Source organism: Pithys albifrons, chromosome 27, assembly GCF_047495875.1.
Source record: "Pithys albifrons albifrons isolate INPA30051 chromosome 27, PitAlb_v1, whole genome shotgun sequence".
Classification (NCBI taxonomy): domain Eukaryota; kingdom Metazoa; phylum Chordata; class Aves; order Passeriformes; family Thamnophilidae; genus Pithys; species Pithys albifrons.
The window spans coordinates 847,000-873,055 of record NC_092484.1 but is presented as its reverse complement, the minus strand read 5'-3'; the positions used below and the strand labels follow the sequence as shown (position 1 = coordinate 873,055).

Below are 26,056 nucleotides of genomic sequence, written 5' to 3'. Positions count from 1 at the left end.
ACAAGGTAGAGAGGGCTTACAATCTGACTGTACTCAGGGATATGCATCCTCCAAAAGCCCACGGCACCTAGGAAAGCCTGAGTTTCCTTCTTGCTGGTCGGTGGGGACATAGCTGCTATTTTGTTGATCACCTCTGTTGGAATCTGGCGACGCCCATCTTGCCACTTCACTCCTAGGAACTGAATTTCCTGAGCAGGTCCCTTGACCTTACTTCGTTTAATGGCAAAACCAGCTCTTAGGAGAATCTGGATTATCTTCTTTCCTTTCTCAAAAACCTCCCCTGCTGTGTTCCCCCATACAATGATGTCATCGATGTACTGTAGATGTTCTGGAGCCTCACCCTTTTCCAGTGCAGTCTGGATCAGTCCATGGCAAATGGTGGGACTGTGTTTCCACCCCTGGGGCAGTCGATTCCAGCTGTACTGCACCCCCTTCCAGGTGAAAGCGAACTGCGGCCTGCACTCTGCTGCCAACGGAATGGAGAAAAAGGCATTGGCAATGTCGATGGTGGCATACCACTTGGCTGCCTTGGACTCCAGCTCATACTGAAGCTCCAGCATGTCCGGCACGGCGGCACTCAGGGGGGGTGTGACCTCATTGAGACCACGGTAATCCACCGTCAGCCTCCACTCTCCACTGGACTTTCGTACTGGCCATATGGGGCTATTAAAGGGTGAGTGAGTCTTGCTGACCACCCCTTGGCTCTCCAGCTCACGAATCATCTTGTGTATGGGGGTCACAGAGTCTCGGTCAGTGCGGTATTGCCGACGGTGCACCGTGGCTGTGGCCAGCGGTACCAATTGTTCTTCAACTTTCAGCAGTCCCACAGCAGAGGGGTCCTCTGAGAGGCCAGGCAAGGTGCTCAGCTGTCTGATTTCCTCTGTCTCCACAGCAGCTATGCCAAAGGCCCAACGCAGTCCCTTTGGGTCTTTGAAATATCCATTCCTCAGGTAGTCTATGCCAAGGATACATGGGGCTTCTGGACCAGTCACAATGGGGTGTCTATGCCATTCCTTCCCAGTCAAGCTGACTTCAGCTTCCAGTACAGTCAGCTGTTGGGATCCCCCTGTCACCCCAGAAATAGAGATGGATTCTGCCCCAACGTATCCTGATGGCATCAACGTGCATTGTGCCCCAGTGTCCACTAAAGCTTTGTATTTCTGTGGGTCTGATGAGCCAGGCCACCGAATCCACACAGTCCAATAAACCCGATTGTCCCTCTCCTCTACCTGGCTAGAGGCAGGGCCCCCCTAATTCTGGTCATGGTATTCACTGCGCTCTCCCTGTGAATATGACCGGGAGGTTCCTTCAAGAGGATCGGGCATAACATCATCATTCCTATACTGTCTGGAGCCTTGCCCACGAGAGACCGGAGCAGCCTTCAACCTTGAAGAATTCCCTGTGTTAGTTGTGCCTCTTTGCAATTCACGTACCCGAGCTGCTAAGGAAGAGGTGGGTTTCCCATCCCACTTCTTCATATCTTCTCCATGCTCATGGAGGTAAAACCACAGATTGCCGCGTGGAGTGTACCCTTTCTCCTTAGCTGGAAGACGCCTGCTTCTGATGGCAGAGACTCTCGTTTGTTCTGGAGAGATATGGAAGAGTCCTTCCTTAATCTTCTCTTCCAGTTCAGCCAGTTTTGTTTCCACAGCTGATACGTGGGCTCGTAATGGAGCAGTGACAGTGTCTTCATAAATCCTGAGTTTGCTGACCAGTGCACCCACCTTGTCTTCTCCCTCTCTCCACTGCAATGTTGCAAGGTAGCGAGAATACATTTCTGGCCCAAGTCGTGCAAATTTTAACCACATCTGGGATGTGCACTGGACACCATCTGGACTTTTAGGGAATCTCTCATCCTCTGAAAAGATTATCTCCAGTACGGCTAATTCCCTTAAGCACCGGATACCTTGTTCCATCGTGTTCCATTGTCCTTGCTGTACGTGGAGGTCCTCCTTACAAAGATATCTCTCCCTCACGCTTGACAACAGTCGCCGCCAGAGGCTGAGAGTTTCCTGTCTCTTTCCAATGCCCTGATCAATGACAACATCTCGAGAAAGGGATCCTAGCTGCCTTGCCTCACTCCCATCTAGAATTGTATCATTGGCTGCAGCATCCCAGATTCGAAGTAGCCAGGTCAAGATGGACTCATTTGCCTGTCGTGTGAACTCTCTCCGGAGCTCACGCAGCTCTCCCAGGGATAGGGACCGGGTGATTATTTCTGGCTCCATTTCTTCTGCTTGAGATGAAGGTCCTGACTCTTCCTCATCATGCGCTATACGAACTGATTTGGTCTTTGATTTTCTTTTCTGGACAGGGGCAACTGCTATTGGTTTCTGTTGTCCTTCTGGCTCCTCCATGGTTTGTGTGGACATGGTGCTGGTTGAAGTATCTCTCTTCCTTTCTGGCTCAGTCATGGTCTGGGTGGACATGCTGCTGGTTGATGTATCTCTCTTCCTCTCTGGCTCAGTCATGGTCTGGGTGGACATGCTGCTGGTTGATGTATCTCTCTTCCTCTCTGGCTCAGCCGTGGTTTGGGTGGACATGGTACCTGTGGATTTGCTCCTTTTCTCCTCCTCCTGATGATGCTGTACCACCCCAAGCAGTGTGCGGTAGGCAGTGGCCAGGGCCCAGCAGGTTGCTGTGAGCTGCACCTCTCTGGGACTACCAGAGCATCTTCCTTTCACATAGCTTAGCATTTTGGCAGGGTCCTGCAGTTGTTCTGGGGTGAATTTCCAGATCATTTGGGGAGAGAAGGTCTCCAAATACTGGCCCATATCTTCCCACTTCCCGTGCCACTCAACATCATCCGCTCCCAGGGCAGGCCTCCAGCAAGTCTCCTTAGAGAGCCCAGTTCTGACCCTAAACATGGTGTATACAGTACAGAGGAGACAAAGCAACACTAACAGCACTAACAGTAGGATTATGCTGTCCCTAACATCAAAAGGAAGCTCAATATTTTCAATGATTGTTGTAGCAGAGGTGAAAAGGTGGAAGTAACCATCTCCGCCTGTTTTCCCCACAGTCTGGGTGCTATTTTTAATGAGACCCCAGAGGTAACAACCCAAACCAGGACAGGCACACCAGACTGAATATACATTCACAATGAAATTCATTGCTTCTGATGTTATGACAACATAAACATAGTATATTAATAAAGCAATTTTGATCCTTCTCCCTGGTATTAAAGAGAGCATCAAAACAGGCACATGGTTCCCCATGTGTCGAAATATGAACAGGCCCAGATACAGCATCCACATGAATACATCAAGCAACATGGTAGTCAGGGAGTTTCTGTATCCAAATACACAAAATGAAATTGTAATTCTGACTTCTCTCTCGTGGCCCCACGTTGGGCGCCAATAGATGTGCTGGTTTGAAGGTGAACCAGCAGGGGAAATGAACTCACCACGAGAGAGATTAAAAGTCAGAGCTAAAATTTAATAATAATATTACAATAACAACACTGACACACAAGGGAAATTGCTTTCAACTCACAATACCCCAGCAGTACAACCCAGTGTCCTGGGGCACAAACCCAAGGGGGGTTTGTTTGCCCTTGTGCTGAGACTCCTGTGGCTCCCCCAAGTCCAGAGCAAAAGGAAAAGAAAAACCTGTTGGTGCAGGCGAGGGCTGTGGTCTGGGCGAGAGCGGTGATCTCCTCCTGTCGAGGTCCTGCTGCTGCTCTGGATCCGACAAGAAGTTCCCGAGGTCTTCTTACCCACCCCTTATGTACCCTCAGGGAGCTCTCAGTCCCTCCCCCTGGGCGGGGACTCACACAATGGGTGATTAACTCTGGGAGCCAGGGGGTGTTGAACTGTTGATGGCCCATTAGCAGCTCCGCCCCCCTCAGGCTGGGTGTGAAGTGATAATGGCTCCCTGGGCAGCTGCTGCTAATGGCCCATTGTCCTTGGGAATGAATAGAGGGGGTAGAATACACAGCTTTGATCACCCTCACACAGGGTTAGCTGGTCCCTCCTGCTGAACTAGGACAGGGTGGAAGAGAATGGTGTGCCATCAACTGGTTGGTTTTTGCAGGAGATGTTTTGCTGTTAAAGCCACTGGGTGCCAAACTGAACTGATCCTTGTGCCTTGGTTACTTTCCTTACATTTGGGAGCTTCCTGCAATTTGTTTTTTCTCCACAATAGATTGTAGATGTGGAAATGAACTGGGCTTTTCCTGAAGAATGTGAAGAGTCTTTTCTTCTCCAAACCAAATAACAGGAATATTTTTATATTGTCATGTTGCTTGTGAAATGTCTTGATCTTCAAAACAGTTACTTATGTCCAAGAGAACAGGGACACAGCAGAGTCATTCTTTAAAATAATGTTGGATATAATAAAGTTTTGGGTTCTTTTTTCAGGAACAAGTCACATCAGCAGTGGCCCTGGCAATTGAGCAACAAATGCAAAAGGTTTTGGAGGAAACCCAGTTAGATATGAACGAATTTGACAACTTGTTGCAGCCAATAATTGACACTTGTACGAAAGATGCAATCTCAGTAAGTGATGTGAATGTGCTGAGGGGTGGGGAGTGCTGTGGGCTTGTTCAGTTCTGAGATTGTACAGTACAACAGCAGCTTTGTTTGAGATTGTACAGTACAACAGCTTTATTTGAGATTGTACAGTACAACAGCAGCTTTGTTTGAGATTGTACAGTACAACAAGAGCTTTGAGATTGTACAGTTACAACAGCAGCTTTATTTGAGATTGTACAGTGTAACAGCAGCTTTATTTGAGATTGTACAGTACAACAAGAGCTTTGAGATTGTACAGTTACAACAGCAGCTTTATTTGAGATTGTACAGTACAACAGCAGCTTTATTTGAGGTTGTACAGTGTAACAGCAGCTTTGAGATTGTACAGTTACAACAGCAGCTTTATTTGAGATTGTACAGTACAACAGCAGCTTTGAGATTGTACAGTACAACAGCAGCTTTGTTTGAGATTGTACAGTTACAACAGCAGCTTTATTTGAGATTGTACAGTACAACAGCAGCTTTGTTTGAGATTGTACAGTTACAACAGCAGCTTTATTTGAGATTGTACAGTACAACAGCAGCTTTGTTTGAGATTGTACAGTTACAACAAGAGCTTTGAGATTGTACAGTTACAACAGCAGCTTTATTTGAGATTGTACAGTGTAACAGCAGCTTTATTTCAGATTGTACAGTTACAACAAGAGCTTTGAGATTGTACAGTTACAACAGCAGCTTTATTTGAGATTGCACAGTGTAACAGCAGCTTTATTTGAGATTGTACAGGTACAACAGCAGCTTTATTTGAGATTGTACAGGTACAGCAGCAGCTTTAAGATTGTACAGGTACAACAGCAGCTTTTTTGCTGTGCTGTGTGGCAGGTAAGGTGAAAGCTGTTCCCTGAAAACTGCCCTTCTTGCAGATATCTCAGAGCTGTAGGAAGCCCATGTCATGTGAACACATTAGACTGACTGAAAACATTTAAACTTTGCTTTTGCAAGGCTGGCAAGAACTGGATGTTCAGTAATGCCAAGTCTCCTGCACACTGTGAGCTGATGGCCGGGCACCTGCGGAACCGGATCACGGCAGAGGGGGCTCACTTTGAGCTGCGCCTGCACCTCATCTACTTAATCAATGATGTTTTGCATCACTGGTAAGACTTAATTGGGGGGTTTGCTTTGCCCTTTTGATTAATTTGATGAGGTCTCTCTCATAGGTCCCATGTTAGTTTGACTAATCACTTTTTAATATTATTAATTGTTTTTATCAGCTGTATTAAAATGTCCACAGTTGGCACAAAGATTCATCCAGTGCTTTAGTGATCAGATTTGGCTTTCACCTACTTTGGGTATTTTCCCTCCAGATAAGACTTTACAGCAAAAGTGTGAAGGAGAGAACTGTGTTTTTTATGCATCCACTACTTTTAGTATAGAAGAAGTTGAGATCACAGAATCATAGAATGGATTGGGTTGGAAAAGCCCTCTGAGATCATCGAGTCCAACCCTTGGTCCAACTCCAGTCCCTTTACCAGATCATGGCACTCAGTGCCACGGCCAAGCTCAGGTTAAAAACCTCCAGGGATGGGGAATCCACCCCCTCTCTGGGCAGCCCATTCCAATGCCTGAGCACTCTCTCTGCAAAGAATTTCTTTCTGATCTCCAACTTCAATTTCCCCTGGCAGAGCTTGAGCCCTCCTTGTCCTATTGCTGAGTGCCTGGGAGAAGAGACCAACCCCCACCTGGCCAGAACTTCCCTTCAGGGAGTTCCAGACAGTGCTGAGGTCACCTCTGAGCCTCCTCTTCTCCAGGCTGAACACCCCCAGCTCCCTCAGCCTCTCCCCACAGCACTTGTGCTCCAGTCCCTTCTCCAGCCTCGTTGCTCTTCTCAGTTGGGTTGGAAGAGACCTCTGAGATCATCAAATCCAACCCTTGATCCAACCCCACTGGGATCACCAGCCCAGGGCACTGAGTGCCCTGGGCTGGTGATCACAGTGGGGTTGGATCAAGACATGGTGGATTCTCCCTCAGTGCCACATCCATAGAGTCATAGAATGGATTGGGTTGGAAAAGACCTCTGAGATCATCAAGTCCAACCCTTGGTCCAACCCCACTGGGATCACTCTGGCACTCTGTGCCCTGGGCTGGTGATCACAGTGGGGTTGGATCAAGACATGTTGGATTCTCTGTCCCTGGAGGTGTTTCAGAGGACACTCAGTGCCACCTCCAGTCCCTTCTCCAGCCTCGTTGCTCTTCTCTGGCCCCGCTCCAGCCCCTCAAGATCCTTCCTGAACTGAGGGGCCCAGAACTGAACACAAAACAGCAAAAGTGTAAAGGAGAGAACTCTGTATGTTATGAATCCAGTACTTTTAGTATAGAAGAGGTTGAGATGATTTGACTGTTCCAATGCCCTCAGTGTTAGAGTGGAGAAGGTAACTCTTCTCATTCCTTTCCTGCAGCCAACGGAAGCAAGCACGAGATCTCTTGGCTGCTTTGCAGAAGGTGGTTGTGCCCATTTACTGCACCAGTTTTCTGGCAGTGGAGGAGGATAAGCAACAAAAAATTGCCAGAGTGAGTATCTGGTTTTGGTTTAACTGTGAGTTCTGCTTTGTTAGGTTGGTGCTATGCAAATTCACAAATAGAAGAAAGACCACTGAGATTTTTCTGGTCTGATTGTTTGAACTAGAACTTAAAAATACCTGAGTTTTATTTAAAAGTTGATGATGATGGATGGGTCTGAATCTTCAGTGGTGCAAAAATAACTGTTGAAATCCAAGGTCTTGTGAAAAGCTGGAGACATAAAAATGCTGTGCCTCAGTTTTCCTTTGATCGTTCACCCTTTCTAAAAACTTTTCACTCTTGAATTTGTGCAGCTTCTTCAACTGTGGGAGAAAAATGGGTACTTTGATGAGTCCATTATTCAGCAGTTACAGAGCCCAGCTCTTGGACTTGGCCAGTACCAGGTTAGCCACAAAAATAACAGTTTTATTATTTATATATATATATTGAAAACAAATTTAGGAAATGTTAAACCTTTCAAAAGGAAAAATTAATTTCCTGACTCACTTGAAGTAGTTTATTACATTATTTTACATTAAAATTAATGTAAAATGCAACCTTGTTATTTCAAACAATAATCCTGGATGCAGGATACAGACTGATACAGTCCTGTACATACTGGACAGTATCTTTCATGGAAATGAATGTTTGGTCAAAAAGAAACAAGAAACTATGGCTTTAAGTTGGATATATTGAGTACAAACATCATTGTGACAGCAGGAACTATTCATTCTTATTATTAATAATGAATGCTGTTGGTTTGAGGTTTTTTGGAAAGGAGCTAATGAGGGTGGTGAGTTCCAGCCTGCAGAAAATACTTTGAAACTCTCCACAGAAGTTCCTAGAGAGACTGGGTGGTTCTGCCAGCATTGTCCTGCATCCTCATGGGTGGAGAGCAATAAAAGGAATTCTGAATGGAGAGACAGGACAAGTATTACAGGGACAGTGGTCACTTGTTCTTCCTTCTTTTATCAGGCAAACTTGATCACTGAATATGCAACGGTTGTACAGCCTGTGCAAGTGGCCTTCCAGCAGCAGATCCAGAACCTGAAAACTCAGCATGAAGAGTTTGTGAACAGTTTGACGCAGCAGCAGCAGCAGCAGCAGATCCAAATCCCCCCACTGGAGAATGAGGTGAAATCAACACCCCCTCCTCAAGCCCCCACAGCAGCCCCGGCCTCGGCTCCACCCTCTGCTCCAGTTTCACAAGCAGGTACTGACCAGTTCTGGGACCTGAAATCAGAAATCAGTGTGTGACAGTGCTGGGGAGATTCATCTTTTTGCTCCTTTCTCAGCAGTGCTGTGCTGGTTTGATTCAGGGATAAACCTGAATCTGTTTGGAGCCTTGCAGCAGGTTTCTGTCTGATGATTGATTATTATAAAAACCACAGAGAGATGAGTGTTAAGTGGATCAGAAATCCTCTCTCTCAGTAACATATTTCTGCAGAAGAAATTTAGGTGGAGCTGATGCAGCTGTGCTGGTGTTTTATTAAAACTATTGATGCTTATAATAGTCTCTACATTGTTTCAGATGATGGTAAATCTCAGTTGCCTCTGGCTGGTTCTACAGAATATGACACAGCCGGGTCTGGAGTGCAGGATCCTGCCTCGGGTGGACCTCGTGGGCCTGGATCTCATGATCAGATTCCACCAAATAAACCACCCTGGTTTGACCAACCTCACCCTGTTGCACCATGGGGTCAACAACAGGTAAGGAGCAGTTCTGAAACCAGATGTGTGGGTTTGGAATGACTGTCTTGCTTGTGGAAGTGCAGTGAAAAGCTCTGAAAGTTCAAAATCTAGATCCAAATGCCAAGCTTTCTCATTCTGAGCCCAGTTAAAGGCAAAGTATTAATTATATTTTAGTTTGTCAACCATCACACTAGTCCTGTGAGCAGGAGCTGTTTGGTTCAGTAATAGTTTGGTTTTTTCCCATCTTTCCTCTGAAGCTGCAGTTGTTCAAACTCTGTATTTAGAATCTCCTCTCACTTTGCATGTTGCTTATGGGCTTTGTTTTTTAACCAGGTAGATTATTTTTATTTTGTTCTTTATTTTCATAGCCTAATGTAATGACCAGCCTTCTGTTCTTCACCACCAGGGACCACCTCATTGTCCACCCTGGAATAACAACCACGAAGGGATGTGGAACGAACAGAGAGATCAAGGCTGGAACAACCAGCGGGAGACACCTTGGAACAACCAGCCTGATCCTTCTTGGAACAACCAGTTCGAAGCACCTTGGAACAACCAGCACGAACAACCTCCATGGGGTGGGGGTCAAAGGGAACCTCCATTTCGAATGCAGCGGCCCCCTCACTTCAGAGGCCCATTCCCTCCACATCAGCAACATCCCCAATTCAACCAGCCCCCGCATCCGCATAATTTCAACCGCTTTCCACCTCGCTTCATGCAGGATGATTTCCCACCTCGCCATCCCTTTGAAAGGCCTCCTTATCCTCATCGTTTTGATTACCCCCAGGGGGATTTCCCTCAAGGTAAAGTGTGTACCAGGACAGGTTTTCTAATTGCCATTACAGAATTATTTAGGGCTTGGGGCGACAGCTTATCCTTGGTGGCTGTTGTGGCTTCCTGAGAAACGTTGAGTTTTGGGGGTTTGGGAAGGTAATGGTAAGAACTCAGTAGGAAACATGTACAGAGTTGGATGTTTCCTTACTTTCTGAGTCTTCCCTAATAGATACAGAAATTGTAATCCAAACTCAAGCCAGCACCTCTACAGGCATCTCTTTTGTGACTATTTCACTTTAAAAATAGTAAGTTCAAAGATTAGAAGCAGCATTTGCTTGTGAATTTAATCTCCTGCACATCAGGCTGTGGGTGAGGGCTGAGCAGAGCTGTGCCCTCTGTAGGTGGAGGAAGCTGGAAGAAGACAGGCTGGAAGGATTTGTTCCTGTGCATACATTCATCCATGCCCCCTTTCTTCTCTTTATTTTGACTGAAAAGCTCTCTAATTACTTGCCTTTAATGTTCTATGGCTTGATAGCACATGGTGAAGTGATCCCTACCTCCAGTTCTCCCCTCTGGCTGGGCTTGATCCCTCACTGGACCTCAGGAACGTCTGGGAGTGTGGCCAGGCACGGCTTCCCTTGGGAAGTTTGCTGTAGTTCTGCCACGATGTAGTTTCCATTTCAGTTACAGTTGCTCTGCAATGATCCTTATCAGTGTAAAGGCCAAAGATCGTTGTGGTTCTGGGAGACAAGTCATTTAGAAGAGCCATTATGTTCTATATATGAATTGCTATTTTAAGCTTAATAGATTCTCAGTTCTCTGAGTCCAAAAACCACTGAAAACAAATTCAAGTTTATAGATTTAGGATTGTGTTTAACTTCACCAGTAGAGATTGCTCTTTTCTTTTCCCTTGGTGTTTCTTGTTTGGTTGGGTTTTTTAACAATTGCAGTAGTGAGCAGGGAGAACAGGGAGATCTCCCCCTTGTCCTGAGGTTGTTTAGGGTTAAGCTCAGAACAAGATGCTTGGTTTTGGATTGTAGTGGTGATTTAAAACATCTGTTGTTTCATGTAAAGCTGTTGGAGGAAGTGATCTACTAAACCAGATGGGTAAAATTAGGAAAGCAGTGAAGCAATGACAACACAGACTGTGCTGGAGTTCTGGTGATGATGAGTTAGATTGTATTGGCTCAGGGTTGGGCAGTGGCTGTAATGGCTTTTCCTGGAGAAACTGTTGGTCCTGCTGTGGAAGATGTTGATTTTCAGTCTTGCATTTTTCTCTGCATAGTGCAATGAGCTCAGCAGGGTCTCCTGGGGTTCGTGGCGTTCGTCCATCAGTGGTCGGTCACTCACTTCCCTATTTTATCAGAATATTCTCTCTACCTTTTCTCCAAATGCCTCTTTAAACAAAGTATTTTCTTGTCACCTACTCCTGTGAGTCAATTCCTGCCATATTTATGTCTTTATATGTGTTGATTTGGCACAGAGACAGAGCTAATTACAGGCCCAAGCTAAGACATGATTGTATATTTAGCTTCAGAAACAGATCCCACCAGTAGCTGCCTCGCTGCATCTGAAACATCTTTGAGTGTGTCTTTCTTGAGGTACTTTTGACCACAGTGTGTCCCAAAGGAGGCAGGAGCTCCAGGCTGAAGGATCCTGTTGTGTTGCTGAGAGCAGAGAGGGAGATGCACTGCAAGGTGGTGACAATGGTGAACCTGTACCAGCCTCTGGTCACAGGCACAGAATATTCGGAGTTGGAAGGCACCCCCAAGGATCATCAAGTTCAGCTCTTAAGTGGATGGCCCATACAGGGATCAAACCCACTCCCCTGCTGTTATTAGCACCATGCTCTAACCAGCTGAGCTAATCTCAGGGGCATTAGTCCTTCAGTTCTGGTGCTTTGCTGGATCCACCAAGATGGTTTTTTTGGATAAATGCACTAATTGAAGTACATCTCTGTTTGATGTCTAAATAAAACATTTCAACCCTCCCACTCTGCAGAAATTGGACCTCCTCATCATCATCCTGGTCACAGATTGCCTCACCCTGGGATCAGTGAGCATCCCCCCTGGGGAGGGCCCCAGCACCCCGATTTTGGGCCTCCCCCACACGGGTTTAACGGGCAGCCCCCCCACATGCGGCGCCAGGGGCCCCCTCACATGAACCACGATGATCCCAGCCTGGTGCCAAACGTCCCCTACTTTGACCTTCCTGCTGGGCTGATGGCTCCACTTGTCAAAGTAAGTGCTTCCAGTGGGACTGATGGTGGGGTTGAACATCCAGATCTCGTGGGATGGTTTAACATGGATGTGTTAAATTTCAAATCCTTCCATCCCACAACCGTTAGCCAAAGTTGTGTAGAGTGTAAGGGCAGAAGTGAGGTAGAAGGTGGTGGACATGGTGATGTTTTTCAAGTGTTTTGTGCCAGAGAAAGCTGGTGGAGCTCATTTACACTCAACAATCTGACCTGTTTTTAGGAAATGGAAATCCCCAGTGATTTTCCGGTGGTCAAAGCGATGATGTGGCCACTGTGTACTAGTTTTTGGTAATCAGCATTCTCACAAAGATATCTCAGAGAAATAATTGTTATATATAGAAAGAATGAAAGAAAATGGGAATTGTATCTGTATCAGCATGTTTGGAAATATTTACATTTATCTATTCTGTGATTGAGATGAACAAACAGGCCTCTCCCATCTCTAAATTTGTGTTACCCTCAGCATGCACCAGCTTGTGCCAGGCTCCCATCCAGCCACGTTAGCACAAAGGTGGATGAGATCTGCATCTTATCCACCTGCTGATCCACTTAATGCTACAACCTGTGCAATGCTGGCTTTTCTCATAGAACTCACAGTAGTGACCACATGAGAAGGTGTTGGGTCATCTGCAGAATCCCTATTTCTGGACTAGTTTTCATCCAGTAGTGAAATTTGAGGTCCCTACACAGTTAAATCTGTATTTATCTCTACAGGTAGCCACCCTTTGACACGTGACACAAATGTAATTTGTTTTGTTTCTGGCAGCTTGAAGATCATGAGTATAAACCTTTAGATCCTAAAGATATTCGTCTTCCACCCCCAATGCCCCCCAGTGAGAGACTCCTGGCTGCGGTTGAGGCATTTTATAGTCCACCATCTCATGACAGGCCTAGAAACAGGTAAGAGCAGGTGTAGCTGACAATGTGGTAAGGAAAATGCCATGAGAAGGTGTCTCAAACCACAGAGTGCCTCTCTCTCCTTCGCCTGTGTCTTGGTTCTGATGCTCTTGTTGTGTTTGTAACTGCACTTGCTGTTTGATTTTACACTGAGGTTTGCGAGTTGGTTTTCCCAGGCCCTTTGTTCCATACAAAATCTAGAGAAAATCCTGAAGGTCTCTGTAGAAGTGGAATTTACAGCTGCATAAGTGGAATTTACAGTTCTCTGTGTGGTTCATTTATTGCAGTGAAGGCTGGGAGCAGAATGGACTGTATGAATTCTTCAGAGCTAAAATGAGAGCGAGGCGGAGGAAAGGTCAGGAGAAGAGAAACAGGTGAGAGGTCCTGTCTGCTGCCTTCTGCTGTCTGCTGTTCATCTGGGCTAAATGCAAAGGGAAAGTCTTCAGCAAGATGCTGATGGGATAACTGAGTTTCAGTGTGCTGGAGTTTCTGTCTAATCTGCAGAAAAGGGAACTGGCACCAGTTGCCCAGAGAAGCTGTGGCTGCCCCATCCCTAGAAATGTCCAAGGCCAGGCTGGACAGGGCTTGGAGCAGCCTGGTCTAGTGGAAGGTGTCCTTGCCCATGGCAGGGGGTGGAACTGGATGGTCTTTAAGGTCCCTTCCAACCCAAACTGTTCTGCAATTCTATGAAATAGTTTTTGTCACATTTAAATTTTCACTGGGTGTCTGCAGAGCTACAGTGCTGGTGTGTAATTTGAATCTGATCAGAAGTAGATTTGTGTTCCTGGTGCCTCTTCCAGGAGCTTCACTGGAGTTTCTCTGCTTTTATCTGTGCAGTGGCCCTTCCCGGTCTCGCAGTCGATCCAAGAGCCGAGGTCGTTCCTCTTCCCGCTCCAATTCCCGATCTTCAAAGTCATCCGGCTCCTACTCGCGCTCGCGCTCCCGCTCCTGCTCTCGGTCACGATCCTACTCTCGCTCGCAGTCCAGGTAGATTGCAGGGGCTGAACCTTGGGAACTGTTGGTGTTGCTCTGGTAACTTGTGCATTTGATGTATCTGTGCTCTCCCTTTCAGGAGCCGGAGCAGGTCCCGCTCCTCTCACAGCCGCTCCCGCTCCCGGTCCCGGTCGAGGTCCAAGTCGTACTCCCCGGGACGGCGGCGCCGGTCCCGCTCTCGCAGCCCCACTCCCCCGTAAGCCTGGCTTTGGTCCTCTCTCCTCTTACCTGGGGCTGGTGGGAACAGAGCCCCAGCCAAGGGCACTGCCTCTCTAGTGGGGGATAATAAGCATTTCAAGAAAGAGCAGCAAAGATGGAAAGCAGATTTATAAACAATTTATCTGCTGTATGTGCTTGTAGAGAGAGCATTACTCTGTTCTGGTGGCTTTTTGTTACAACAAAACTGGTGTGTAACTATGAAGGCTTTGTACACCTTCCTTGGGAGCAGGAGGAATCCTCTTGAGTGCTCCATTGGGAAGACTGCAGTGTTTGATTTCCCTTGTGCTGGGAAGCAGGTGGGTGTCACAGGTGTAAGAAGCAGATGCCAGAAGGTCCCTCAGTACCTCCATGATCTAAGGGCTTTATTAAAGAACAGCTTAATAGAGTGCATGGGATCCTGCTGGGTGTTAAAGCTTAGCAGAACAGAACTGACCTTGCATTGTGTCAGAATGGTATCACTGGTTCTTAATTTGTCCTTCTTATTTCCTTAGTTCTTCTGCTGGTTTGGGCTCCAGTTCTGGGCCTCCTATACCAGAATCGAGACTTGGAGAAGAAAATAAAGGCCATCAAATGCTAGTAAAAATGGGTAAGATGCTGTTCTAGAGTCTTGCACAAGCCAGGAAACTAATTCAGGCACTGAACTCTTGGATATAATTAAGGCATGTTCATCCCTTGCCATTCCAAGGTCAGCATAAAGATGTTCAGAGGTACAAGTACTTAGAACACAGAGCAGTGCTGGTTACCCTTCTGGGAAGGATATAAAAGACAGGAATGTGAGTTTGGCATCAGACAGAACTGACCTACCTGAGATATTTCATCTTACTAGTACAGGTCAGCAGGGTTGACCAGACAGACTGGGCTTATGCTGCCTTTCCTCTTGCCCTCCTAAAAGCTTTTAGGGATAGTGGTGCTGTCTGTCAGCTCCTGGAATCTCTGCATATTAATGCTTGTGAAATGTGTTGTTTCAGGCTGTCCCCATCCTGCTGCATCAAATTGATGCTCTTTGGTTGTTTCCAGTATTTCCATGTTTGTCTTCACAATTTAGTAATAAAGAAATAGTGACAGGATTGCAATGTCATGTCCTTGCTGCAGGATGGAGTGGGTCTGGTGGATTGGGAGCCAAGGAACAAGGAATTCAGGATCCAATTAAAGGAGGGGATATTCGAGACAAATGGGATCAGTACAAAGGAGTGGGAGTTGCCTTGGACGACCCTTACGAAAACTACCGGAGAAATAAAAGTTACTCGTTTATCGCCCGCATGAAGGCCAGGGATGAATGTAAGTGATGCTTTCACCAGTTTACAAACCTGTGCAGACTTGGCAGTGCTTGTGTCCTGTTTACTGTTGACTGTAAACCCAAATGAAAACATCAGTAACTCTTAATTCTTTCTAATGTAATGGATACAATAAACCAACAGGTAAGTGGATGTGTGTGCTCTGATCGACCCAGTGTGTTGTTTTTAGGCATTGTGTTGTGTTCTAATTTCTGAAACGTTAATTAATTAGCCTGTTTTATGTAAGTGACTTCTTGGCTTCAATGCTGAGCACCTGCATCTTTGAATGTTACCCCTCTAACACTCTGAGCAGTCACAAAGGTAGTGGAGGGGGAGCTGTGCCACAGCAGGGAGGGCTGTGTGGTTGGAACGAAGTGAGACCACACTTACTGTTACCCTGCCCTACTCAGACTTTCCTACCTTAGTGCCACCTTCTGTCAAAGCCAAAATTGGTAATAAATTCCCTGTAGTTCAGGAAGGGTTCAGAAAAAAGGTGTTTATAAGAGCCAATTACCCAAATGATGGATTTTTGCAGAGAGTCTGTGATACATCAAACAACTGCCCTTGCCAACAGCTAAAAGGAAAAAAAATTGGCATGTTCAATGAAAAGTCACTTCTGCCTCTGGCTGCTGTAGATCTGTGCAATCAAATGGGTTCAGAAAAGCCCAAAAAGAAGAGTTTGTTATTATCAGAGCCCTCATTCCATGAGACATTTGGGACAGCTTAGGTGACTGCAGAATGTAAGGACTGTTTTCCCTATTGTTTCAGTGAAGCGTGAAACACAAGACCCTCCACCACCTGAATAACTCTCTGAAGAAAGATGTCTTGCATCTTCTGCAAAACATTAAACTTATAGAAATCCGGATTAAAGTCTGGAGGAAGTGACAAATGAATTACTTTTAAAACTATGGTGAAAAATGGAAAGCTATGACATGTACCTCAACACTTGTCATTTAGTGTTTACAAAAGGCCAGCTGTTACCATGACATGTCTAGCAAGCTTAAAAATTTCCATTTATCTTGAAAAATTTTTTAATTAGTTTCCCATTTTATACTAAACTAAACTGCAGTCAGGCTGTCCCTGGTGCAGGATTGTGCCTCGTTCATCCTGTGGAATACAGACATTATGTGATGTGGTTGCATGTTCTCTAGTTCCATAATGTATGTTTATTTCTCTCAAAAGGTTAATTCTATTTGAAGTGGAGGGGTGCTGCCTTGGGATCAAGTCAGACTGATGCTGAGCAGTGTATCCTAATGTCTAAAAGGGGAATGAAGCATCTAGTTCCAGTGCAGGTGACCTTTGAGCACTGTGCGAGCTTTTAGGACCTTCCACCCACCTCCAGGCCCCACAGCAGCTGCTGCAGCCCCCACTGGGCAGGACACGAGGGGCAGTTCTCTGAGGGATGGGCAATGCTTTGTAACGGAAGACAGTCTTGGAGCTTTTTATATTTTTGTACATACCCTTTAATAAAAGCCAATTAGTTCAATAGAAGAGAATCCATTTTCTCTGCTAAGTTTCTATCAATGAGACGTTCTTGGAAACTTCCTGTAATCTAAATGAGAGATGAAACAAACCTTTTCTAACTGTTTGCAGAGACCACCAGCTAGAGCTGTTAGGCCCTTACACTGCACTTCCAGTCCCCAGGTCTGCGTGGCTGTTCCCTTTTCCAGTTGTTTGTTTGTATAGCAAAACCCTCTTAAAACCATCCAATTACTATGGTGGAATATCAGTTTGTTCTAGATCTGCTGTAGCTGTGGAACTGTACCTGTCTGTGAATCAGCATACAACACCTGTATGTTACCAACTTGTGAATTTTTTTGTTTTGCCTTCCAATAAACACTTTTTTTAAAAATAAAATGGCAGCTCAGATTTCAGAGTAAATGGGTTCCTCTACCTTGATTATAAGCCTTCCTTGTACTGAATTTATCTTAACTTTGTGTGTGTTTGGGTTTGTTGTCATCTGACCAGGCTGATCTACAGAAACACTGTTTAGATAAGGGCACTAAAGTCAGGATATGGTGATTTTCCCTGTGGTTGTATTTCTCAGGGGCTGTAGTACAGACTTTCACTTCTACCACGATCACAGATATGGTCACAGATCTCACAATCCACGGGATAAACATGCACACCCTGATGACTTACCACAGTCCCTTTAGAGAGATGTGTTTGCTTGGTTTCTTTTTTGGTGACAGTCTGGCTGAAGGTTCCTGCCTATCCCTGTACATCAGTAATTAGCAGTTTGTACTGACTCATTTATGCTAAGATAGCACTTTGTACAAATCCTTACAGTCCATAGTTTATAACTTTTTATCTGTGCAAGTTGGAAGGGTTTTGTTCCAGCCTTAGAACTGTAAATACAGAAGTTCAAAGAGTCAAAGCAGTTACTCCTCCTGTGCTCTCCGAATTTCTTCAAGTGCTTGTTCAAGTGTTAGAGGGGGGGATTTGTGATTCTTGATGTACTGCAAAGCAAAGGTAATACACAAAGGTCTTTATTATGTAGATAATTATTTTCTAGTATTTCTTAAATAATAAATCTTCATGTTAAGATACCTGCATTTTTCTGTACTAGCAACAGAAAGTGACCCTCCTGTTGCAGCATTTGGAAGATCTCAGCTTGTTTCAGGACAGCTAAACTTTAATCTTTCAAAACCACGGCGTCCAGCAAGACCTGAGTCTTTTTGTTTACTGTACAAACTTACAAATAATTCCTATCCAAAGAAACTTGGTTTGTTGCAAATACCAGAAGCACCTGGAAAGGAATATGTGCTCAATGTGTCTGGTATGTCACAAATACCTCCTTAGCCTCTTCCAGAGTGTGGTAGTGGAACTTCTCACGCTCCAAGGAGTCCACGAGGGATGAGTGAAGGTGTTGAACATTCTCAACAAACTGCTGAGTCAACAGCAAGTGCTGTTTGAACATGGCTTGTAAAACGAGGGCTGAGGGGCTGTACGTGGTCAGGGCTGTGGGAAAGGGACAGGACGGACTGGGGTGAGGCACAGCAAGGGCTGAGCAAGCCAAGCAGGGCTTGGGTGCAGAAAACAGTGCAACAACAGAAGGGTCAGGGTGTTTTTCAGTACCTTCTACTGCATCCATGCTGATGACGTGGCTGGCAATGGGCACGGGCTCAATGTAGCTGGTTCCTAGAGGTGGGCTGAGCACTGCAGAGGGGTTTGCTGTGGGTCAGGGAACATCAGAATTGGTGGGTGGAGAGAGGGGAAAGGTTTAATGCATCAACTTGGGTGATCTTTAGCAGTCTCCAGGGACAGCAGCTGCCCCAGAACCCCTAAAACAGCCCTAAAACCACTGTAGAGTCTAACAGGGAATTCTGTCAGCCAAAAAAGCTGCTGAAATAGTTATACAACCTCCACAGTTTCTTTACTCTTGGGGTCACAACAGCCACCATTGCAGAAGGCATCTCTTCTAACCCTGGGCAGAGTAAAAATAAAGGCTTTTGTACTCAAAGTGTGTTGTCAAACACACTTGAGTTTTGACTTTTCCCTCCCTGCATGTGGCAAGAAGTGGCTCTTAGCCCTTTTTCCTTTAAATAAAGAGACAGGCAGGAGGCTCCCCCTCAGGAATGTGAAAGGTCACATCTGTCCTGTCATGGGGCCACAGTGCTTTCCCAAGAGAGAAATAAAATGCAAAAGGAGAACTCTGAGCAACCACTTTAGTAACACACCAATGATATTATTTACAATAGTGAAGATACCAGAGTGTTGAATTTCATATAAGAGTATTACTTGTGCTCTTATGAGTTTTGTCACTAACACACAGCCCCAGATCCTGTGGGGCTTTCTTTAAGCAAAAATCAGTTCTGTGTTCTTATTATGATATTCAGTCCCAGTCTTTTCCATACACAGCAGACTGAAGTGTTGGGCTTTAGAGTTTTTAATTTAGTGCCAGTGAGGGGAAGCTGGTACTGAAACCAGGAATATCAGGGCTGGGGGGGCTGACATATAGAATGTAGAAGCAGCTCTGCACTCACCCTTTGCCCAGCAGTAGGAGAAGGGGGGCCCTGCTGTCTGAACCCCCGTGTCTCTCACAGGCACTCGGTGCCCCCGTTTGTGCCGCTCCTGGGGCTGCAGCGGGGACGGGGCTGAGGACGAGTGTCCTGCAGAGTATGAGCAGCTCTCAGCATGTCCCTCTGATGTTCTGGATACAGATTCCCCCTCTGTTGCAGACAGAGACCCTTCAAAGTCTTCAGAATATTCTGAACTAAGAGTTGTCTCATCCTGATCAAGATAACCCTGTTTGTGTCCAGGGGAATCTGTGGAAACTCCACTTAAATGCTCAGAGATTTTGGCTTCAGTGATGCTTTTTTCAACATCCTCTTCAGAAACTTCATGACCAGTTACTGCACTGGTCATTTTAAGAGAAGCTTGGCCCTCTTCCACCATCACATATTTGTTTGATTCTTGAGTAATTTCAGTGTCTTTCCCCTGTAAAAGTATTTATTTTAGAACTTCCACCCTCCACCAAACAAAGGCAGCCCAGGAACAGGTGCCAGTAGGGAAGTCCTACTTACCTTCTGCTTTAGTTCTGCTGCCTGACTGGTGCTATCTGGGGCCAAATCATCCAGGCTCAGGATATTCAGTCTGAAATCTGCAATCAAAGAATGCCTTGATGTGAAAATTTGCATAAAAGTTACAGTGCACTTGCCCTTAAATGAGAAAAGTGGAAAAATAATCAGTCCTACCTTCATAGTTCAAAGTGTAATACCAAAAGGTAATAGTAATCAATCACTCCTCCTAAAAACTCCTCCTAAAATTTTCTCCTTTGATCTGCTGATGCAAATTCAAGAGAGTTTTGCTGCCCCTCATTTACAGCTCTTCTCACTCTAACCCACTGGTATATTGTCCCATTCATATTTGAAAACTACTCTAAATATTATAATAATTTTGATGTCCATAATATCACCCAGGGCAGCAGAACTGGCCTGAACCCAAAGTCAGTCAGAAGCAAAGAGAAACACAAAACTATTGTACTAGAAAAAAAGAAACAGATCAATATAATTACTCTGACAAGGCCTTGGTTTATGTAACATTTCACCACTGAATCCTTTCCAAGTGAGGATTTGCCCGTGTTTATTAGTGAATTTATCAGATCATCAGCACAATTCGTGCCAAGTCTCCTTGAGAGTAGTTTAGAAAACTTACCATTTGAGCTTCTGCTGGTTGGATCTTCTGTATCATCTGCATTTGAAAATAATTCATCTAATGATTTTATTTCACTTCTGTCACTTCCAAGGCATCCTTGGCTTTGTTTGGTGTAGCTTGTTCCAGGCACAGCAATCTTTACAGGGTTGTCAGTCATGGAAGATCTCACTGTCTGTCCTGACCGGTTTCTGCTGGTGGGTGAAGGTGCTGGTGAATTAACTCTACTAAAAACACTTTCTGGTGAGTCTTTGTTGTGAAAAGAAGATGCTTTAGATACCTCTGTTGGTACAATTTCCTTATGAGACAGAGGAGACTTTCCTGATGGAACTGGAGCCTTTTGAAGACCATGAAAAAGAGAGTTAAGTGTTACTTCATTATTATGTGTCGATTGCCCAAAACAAATCGTTATGGGTAAAATAAGAGTAATTTAAGGTGTTTTAAGATGTTAAGAAGCTGAATCCTGTCATGAACAAAACACTTGCAAAATCAAAATTCAGCATCTGCTGTAACCTGAATAAAAACTGACTGAACAATTAATTCTGAAGAGTATTGATAAAAACTCACAATGCACCAATGTTTATATTTACCTTTTCATGCCGTTGAGCGTCGCTTACAACAACCTTCCGATTCCCATCTGCACAGGAAACCCTCGAAGAGTTCTCCATCAATTCTCTCATTTCCTCTTCATCAGTATCCAGATCAAGCTGTTTAACCAGAACATTCTTTTTAGGGCTTTGGGTGCTTTCCTCTCCTTCAGAACTGGCATCCCTGCGGGTCCCACTCCCCCAGTTCTTCAGGTACTTCTTGCCCCTGGCACCGTGTCCATGCCTGGAGGCAGATGAGGACGACTCTTCATCCAAAGCCTTCAGGCCTGGCTCAGTGTTCTGCAATTCCAGCTGCTTTTTCCGACTCATGATCTTGCTTTCCAGTTGTGCCACTTTGCTCAGGACTGAGCTGGTCCGTGTTTGGGCGGCGCTGCCCGGGCCCGGCTGGGCTCCGTGTCCCTTCCCCGCATTCCCGGTGCTTCCCGGGCCCCGCTGGGCTCCGTGTCCATTCCCCGCATTCCCGGTGCTTCCCGGGCCCCGCTGGGTTCCGTGTCCCTTCCCCGCATTCCCGGTGCTTCCCGGGCCCCGCTGGGCTCCGTGTCCATTCCCCGCATTCCCGGTGCTTCCCGGGCCCCGCTGGATCCCTCGGGCGGTCCCATCGCGCTGCTCCCGGCCCCGGTCCCGGCAGGACGCGGCTCTCCCGGCGCTCTCCAGCTCCGTGCCCGCCACCCCGACAGCACTGCGGGGGATGAGCCCGGCCGGGGGAGTCCTGTCAGCCCCATCGCCGTGTCCCTGCCAAGAATCGCGGAATCACCGAGGCTGGAAAAGCCCTCCCAGACCATCCAGTGCGACTTGTACCCGATCCCCGCCTTGTCCCCCAGCCCAGGGCACTCAGTGCCACATCCACTTGTTCCTTGGACACCTCCGGGGGTGGGCGCTCCAAACCTCCCTGGGCAGCTCATTCCAATGTCTGACCACCCTTTCCAGGAAGGAATTCCTCCTGATATCCAACCTGAACCCGCCCTGGAGCAACTTGAGGCCGTTTCCTCCTGTTCTGTCCCTTGTTCCCTGCGAGCACAGCCCGACCCTCACCTGGCCCACCCTCCTGTCAGGGAGCTGCACAGAGGGGGTCGTACAGGCCCCTGCCCACACGGCCAAACACCGGCCTGGGGCGCGGGGGCCCCGGTACGGACCGAGCCGAGGCCCCGGCGCCTCACCTGCCCTCGGCCCGCGGGAGCTCGAGCGACAGCGGCCATAGCGGAGGGACCGGAGGGACCGCCCGAACTGAGGCGGCGGCGGCTCCGGCACGGCCTGAAGGCCGCGGCTCCCCAACACCGCACCCGCCCGTTGGCTCCGCCAGCCAATCCCGAGCGGGCTCACACTACCGCCAGCCAATCCCGAGCGGGCTCACACTACCGACAGCCAATCCCGAGCGGGCTCATACTGCTACCAGCCAATCCCGAGCAGGCTCACACTACCGACAGCCAATCCCGAGCAGGCTCACACTCCCACAGCCAATCCCGAGCAGGCTCATACTGCCACCAGCCAATCCCGAGCAGGCTCACACTACCCACAGCCAATCCCGAGCAGGCTCACGCTACCCATAGCCAATCCCGAGCAGGCTCACGCTGCTGCCAGCCAATCCCGAGCAAGCTCACTGCCGCCAGCCAATCCCGAGCAAGCTCACTGCCGCCAGCCCCGAGCGCTCTGACTACAAGTCCCAGCATGGCCCGGGACCAATAAATAAAGATTTAAGGACCAGCTCAAGCTCTGCCAGGGGAAATTTAAGTTGGAAATCAGAAAAAAATTCCTTCCAGAGAGAGTGCTCAGGGATTGGAATGGGCTGCCCAGAGAGGGGGTGGATTCCCCATCCCTGGAGGTGTTTAAACTGAGCTTGGCTGTGGCACTGAGTGCCATGATCTGGTAAAGGGACTGGAGTTGGACCAAGGGTTGGACTTGATGATCTCGGAGGTCTTTTCCAACCCAATCCATTCTGTGATTCTGTGGATGTGGCACTGAGGGAGAATCCACCATGTCTTGATCCAACCCCACTGGGATCACCAGCCCAGGACACAGAGTGCCAGAGTGATCACAGTGGGGTTGGATCAAGGGTAGGACTTGATGAGCTCAGAGGTCTCTTCCAACCCAAGTGAGAAGAGCAACGAGGCTGGAGAAGGGACTGGAGCACAAGTGCTGTGGGGAGAGGCTGAGGGAGCTGGAGGTGTTCAGCCTGGAGAAGAGGAGGCTCAGAGGTGACCTCAGCACTGTCTGGAACTGCCTGAAGGGAAGTTCTGGCCAGCTGGGGGTTGGTCTCTTCTCCCAGGCACTCAGCAATAGGACAAGGGGGGCTCAAGCTCTGCCAGGGGAAATTGAAGTTGGAGATCAGAAGGAAATTCTTTGCAGAGAGAGTGCTCAGGGATTGGAATGGGCTGCCCAGAGAGGGGGTGGATTCCCCATCCCTGGAGGTTTTTAACCTGAGCTTGGCCGTGGCACTGAGTGCCATGATCTGGTAAAGGGACTGGAGTTGGACCAAGGGTTGGACTTGATGATCTCAGAGGTCTTTTCCAACCCAATCCATTCTGTGATTCTATGGATGTGGCACTGAGGGAGAATCCACCATGTCTTGATCCAACCCTACTGTGATCACCAGCCCAGGGCACTCCGTGCCCTGGGCTGGTGATCACAGTGGGGTTGGATCAAGAGTTGGACTTGCTGATCTCTGAGTTGGATCAAGGGTTGGACTTGCTGATCTCGGAGGTCTTTTCCACCCCAATCCATTCTATGATTCTGTGATTCAGCAAAACCTGAAGGCACATTGAGAGCCCACGGCCCTGCATTTACCTCTAGACACGGGCTGAGAGTTGTGTGTGCTGAGGAGAGAGGGTGGGAGGATCTGTGACAGCCTTGACTTCAGCTGGCCCACTTTGTAGCCTGTGCAATAAATAACCAAGATCAAATTCTTCTGCTTGTCCAAGAGCTGTAAAACAATTCCAGTGAAGAACTTTGAAATCTCTGACATACAGTGCAAAAACAGTCAGTCTATATAATTTTTTTTCCCAAATGAATTCCTGTAGATTTAGCACTTATGTGGCCACAGAGAGCCAGCCTTGGTCAGGCTGCTGGTCAGGATTTATGCAGGTTTGGTGGCTGGGCTGTATTTGATGCCAAAAAGTTGGATCTCAGGCCAGCAGAAGCTTCATTGGGTGAAGGAGCTTCCTTGGGTGAAGGAGCTTCATTGGGTGAAGGAGCTTCATTGGGTGAAGGAGCTTCCTTGGGTGAAGGAGCTTCCTTGGATGAAGGAGCTTCCTTGGATGAAGGAGCTTCCTTGGGTGAAGGAGCTTCCTTGGGTGAAGGAGCTTCCTTGGGTGAAGGAGCTTCACTGGGTGAAGGAGCTTCCTTGGGTGAAGGAGCTTCATTGGGTGAAGGAGCTTCCTTGGGTGAAGGAGCTTCCTTGGGTGAAGGAGCTTCCTTGGGTGAAGGAGCTTCATTGGGTGAAGGAGCTTCCTTGGGTGAAGGAGCTTCCTTGGATGAAGGAGCTTCATTGGATGAAGGAGCTTCCTTGGATGAAGGAGCTTCATTGGGTGAAGGAGCTTCATTGGATGAAGGAGCTTCCTTGGGTGAAGGAGCTTCATTGGGTGAAGGAGCTTCATTGGATGAAGGAGCTTCATTGGGTGAAGGAGCTTCCTTGGGTGAAGGAGCTTCCTTGGATGAAGGAGCTTCCTTGGATGAAGGAGCTTCCTTGGGTGAAGGAGCTTCATTGGGTGAAGGAGCTTCATTGGGTGAAGGAGCTTCATTGGATGAAGGAGCTTCCTTGGGTGAAGGAGCTTCCTTGGGTGAAGGAGCTTCATTGGATGAAGGAGCTTCATTTGGTGAAGGAGCTTCCTTGGGTGAAGGAGCTTCCTTGGGTGAAGGTTGTTTTGACAAGGTTTACAGTAATAATGTAACAGGGTTTGCCCAGGAAAAAGCTGGAGGTGGGTTATCCAGGGAAAGGTCAAACAATGCCCTGAACAGAAGAACATTCCAAGGGTTCCCACAGCCCTCCCTGGCCCTACTTTGCCCACCCAGCTGAGGTGGCTGGGGGAGAACCCTGGGAGTGGAAACATCAGAAAGAATTTCTTCACAGAAAGAGTGATTAGACACTGGAATGGGCTGTATGAATATCTAAAGAGAGGGGTCAGAGAATGGAGCAGGCTCTGCTTGGTGGTGCACAGCAAGAGCACGAGAGTCAACAGGCAGAAACTGATGCCCAAGAAGTTCCACCTGAATATGGGGAAGAACCTCTGAACTGTGCACTGAAACAGACTGCCCAGAGAAGGTGTGGAGTCTCCCTCACTGGAGAAATTCCAGAGCCACCTGGAGACAATCCTGTGCCATGTGCTCTGGGACGTGCAGGGAAGTGAGACCAGCTGAGCCACTGTGGTCCCTTCCAGCCTGACCCATCCTGTGAACCTGTGGCTGCCCAGGCAGGTTTGGACTCACCACCCTTGGAGGTGTCCAAGGAACGACTGGACGTGGCCCTCGCTGCTCCGGGCTGGGTGACAAGGCGAGGATCGGTGGCAGGTTGGCCTCGATGTCCTCAGAGGTCGTTTCCAACCCCAGTGATTCTGTGGAGCTGTACGAGGGCTGCGGGCGGGGAGCGCCTGGCGGGCCGCGATAACGGACCCCGACGAGCCGCGGCCGCCTCGCCAGCCGCTCCCTCCGCCCTGGTCCCGGACAGCCGCTCCCTCCGCCCCGTCCAGCCGGTTCCTTGGCCTGGCCTGGCCTGGCCCGGACAGCCGGTCCCTCCGCCTGCCGGTCCCTCCGCCCGCCGGTTCCCCCGCCCCGGCCCGGCCGGTCAGCCGATCCCTCCGCCTGCCGGTCCCTCCGCCCGCCGGTTCCCCCGCCCCGGCCCGGCCGGTCAGCCGGTCCCTCCGCCTGCCGGTCCCTCCGCCCCGGCCCGGCCAACCGGTCCCTCCGCCTGCCGGTCCCTCCGCCCCGGCCCGGCCAACCGGTCCCTCCGCCCGCCGGTTCCCCCGCCCCGGCCCGGCCGGTCAGCCGGTCCCTCCGCCTGCCGGTCCCTCCGCCCCGGCTCGGCCAACCGGTCCCTCCGCCCGCCGGTTCCCCCGCCCCGGCCCGGCCGGTCAGCCGGTCCCTCCGCCTGCCGGTCCCTCCGCCCCGGCTCGGCCAACCGGTCCCTCCGCCCGCCGGTTCCCCCGCCCCGGCCCGGCCCCGCCGCCT

The 26,056-nt window shown here is 48.2% G+C and overlaps 2 protein-coding genes across 5 annotated transcripts in view; one reads left to right on the top strand and one right to left on the bottom strand.

Moving 5' to 3' along the window:
* Positions 1–16,999, top strand: part of CHERP (calcium homeostasis endoplasmic reticulum protein) — a 21,629-nt gene extending 4,630 nt beyond the window's left edge. Inside the window, exons 4-18 of one of the 4 annotated variants that reach the window (XM_071577808.1) lie at positions 4,362–4,499; positions 5,478–5,629; positions 6,932–7,043; positions 7,346–7,435; positions 8,007–8,244; positions 8,563–8,741; positions 9,130–9,526; positions 11,499–11,737; positions 12,521–12,654; positions 12,939–13,025; positions 13,489–13,638; positions 13,724–13,840; positions 14,355–14,449; positions 14,956–15,141; positions 16,320–16,999. In XM_071577808.1, coding sequence (XP_071433909.1) covers positions 4,362–4,499; positions 5,478–5,629; positions 6,932–7,043; positions 7,346–7,435; positions 8,007–8,244; positions 8,563–8,741; positions 9,130–9,526; positions 11,499–11,737; positions 12,521–12,654; positions 12,939–13,025; positions 13,489–13,638; positions 13,724–13,840; positions 14,355–14,449; positions 14,956–15,141; positions 16,320–16,324 — 2,319 coding nt within the window. In that variant the 3' untranslated portion in view covers positions 16,325–16,999. The other 3 variants (XM_071577806.1, XM_071577811.1, XM_071577807.1) reach the window with 3 other exon arrangements.
* C27H19orf44 (chromosome 27 C19orf44 homolog) lies at positions 15,227–26,056 on the bottom strand (the record flags this gene model as incomplete). Its single annotated transcript, XM_071577821.1, has 8 exons — positions 15,227–17,596; positions 17,932–18,098; positions 18,216–18,311; positions 19,124–19,577; positions 19,664–19,740; positions 20,295–20,628; positions 20,882–21,631; positions 25,319–26,056. Coding segments are annotated over 8 exons (2,694 nt in total), but the record flags the coding sequence as incomplete, so codon positions are not given.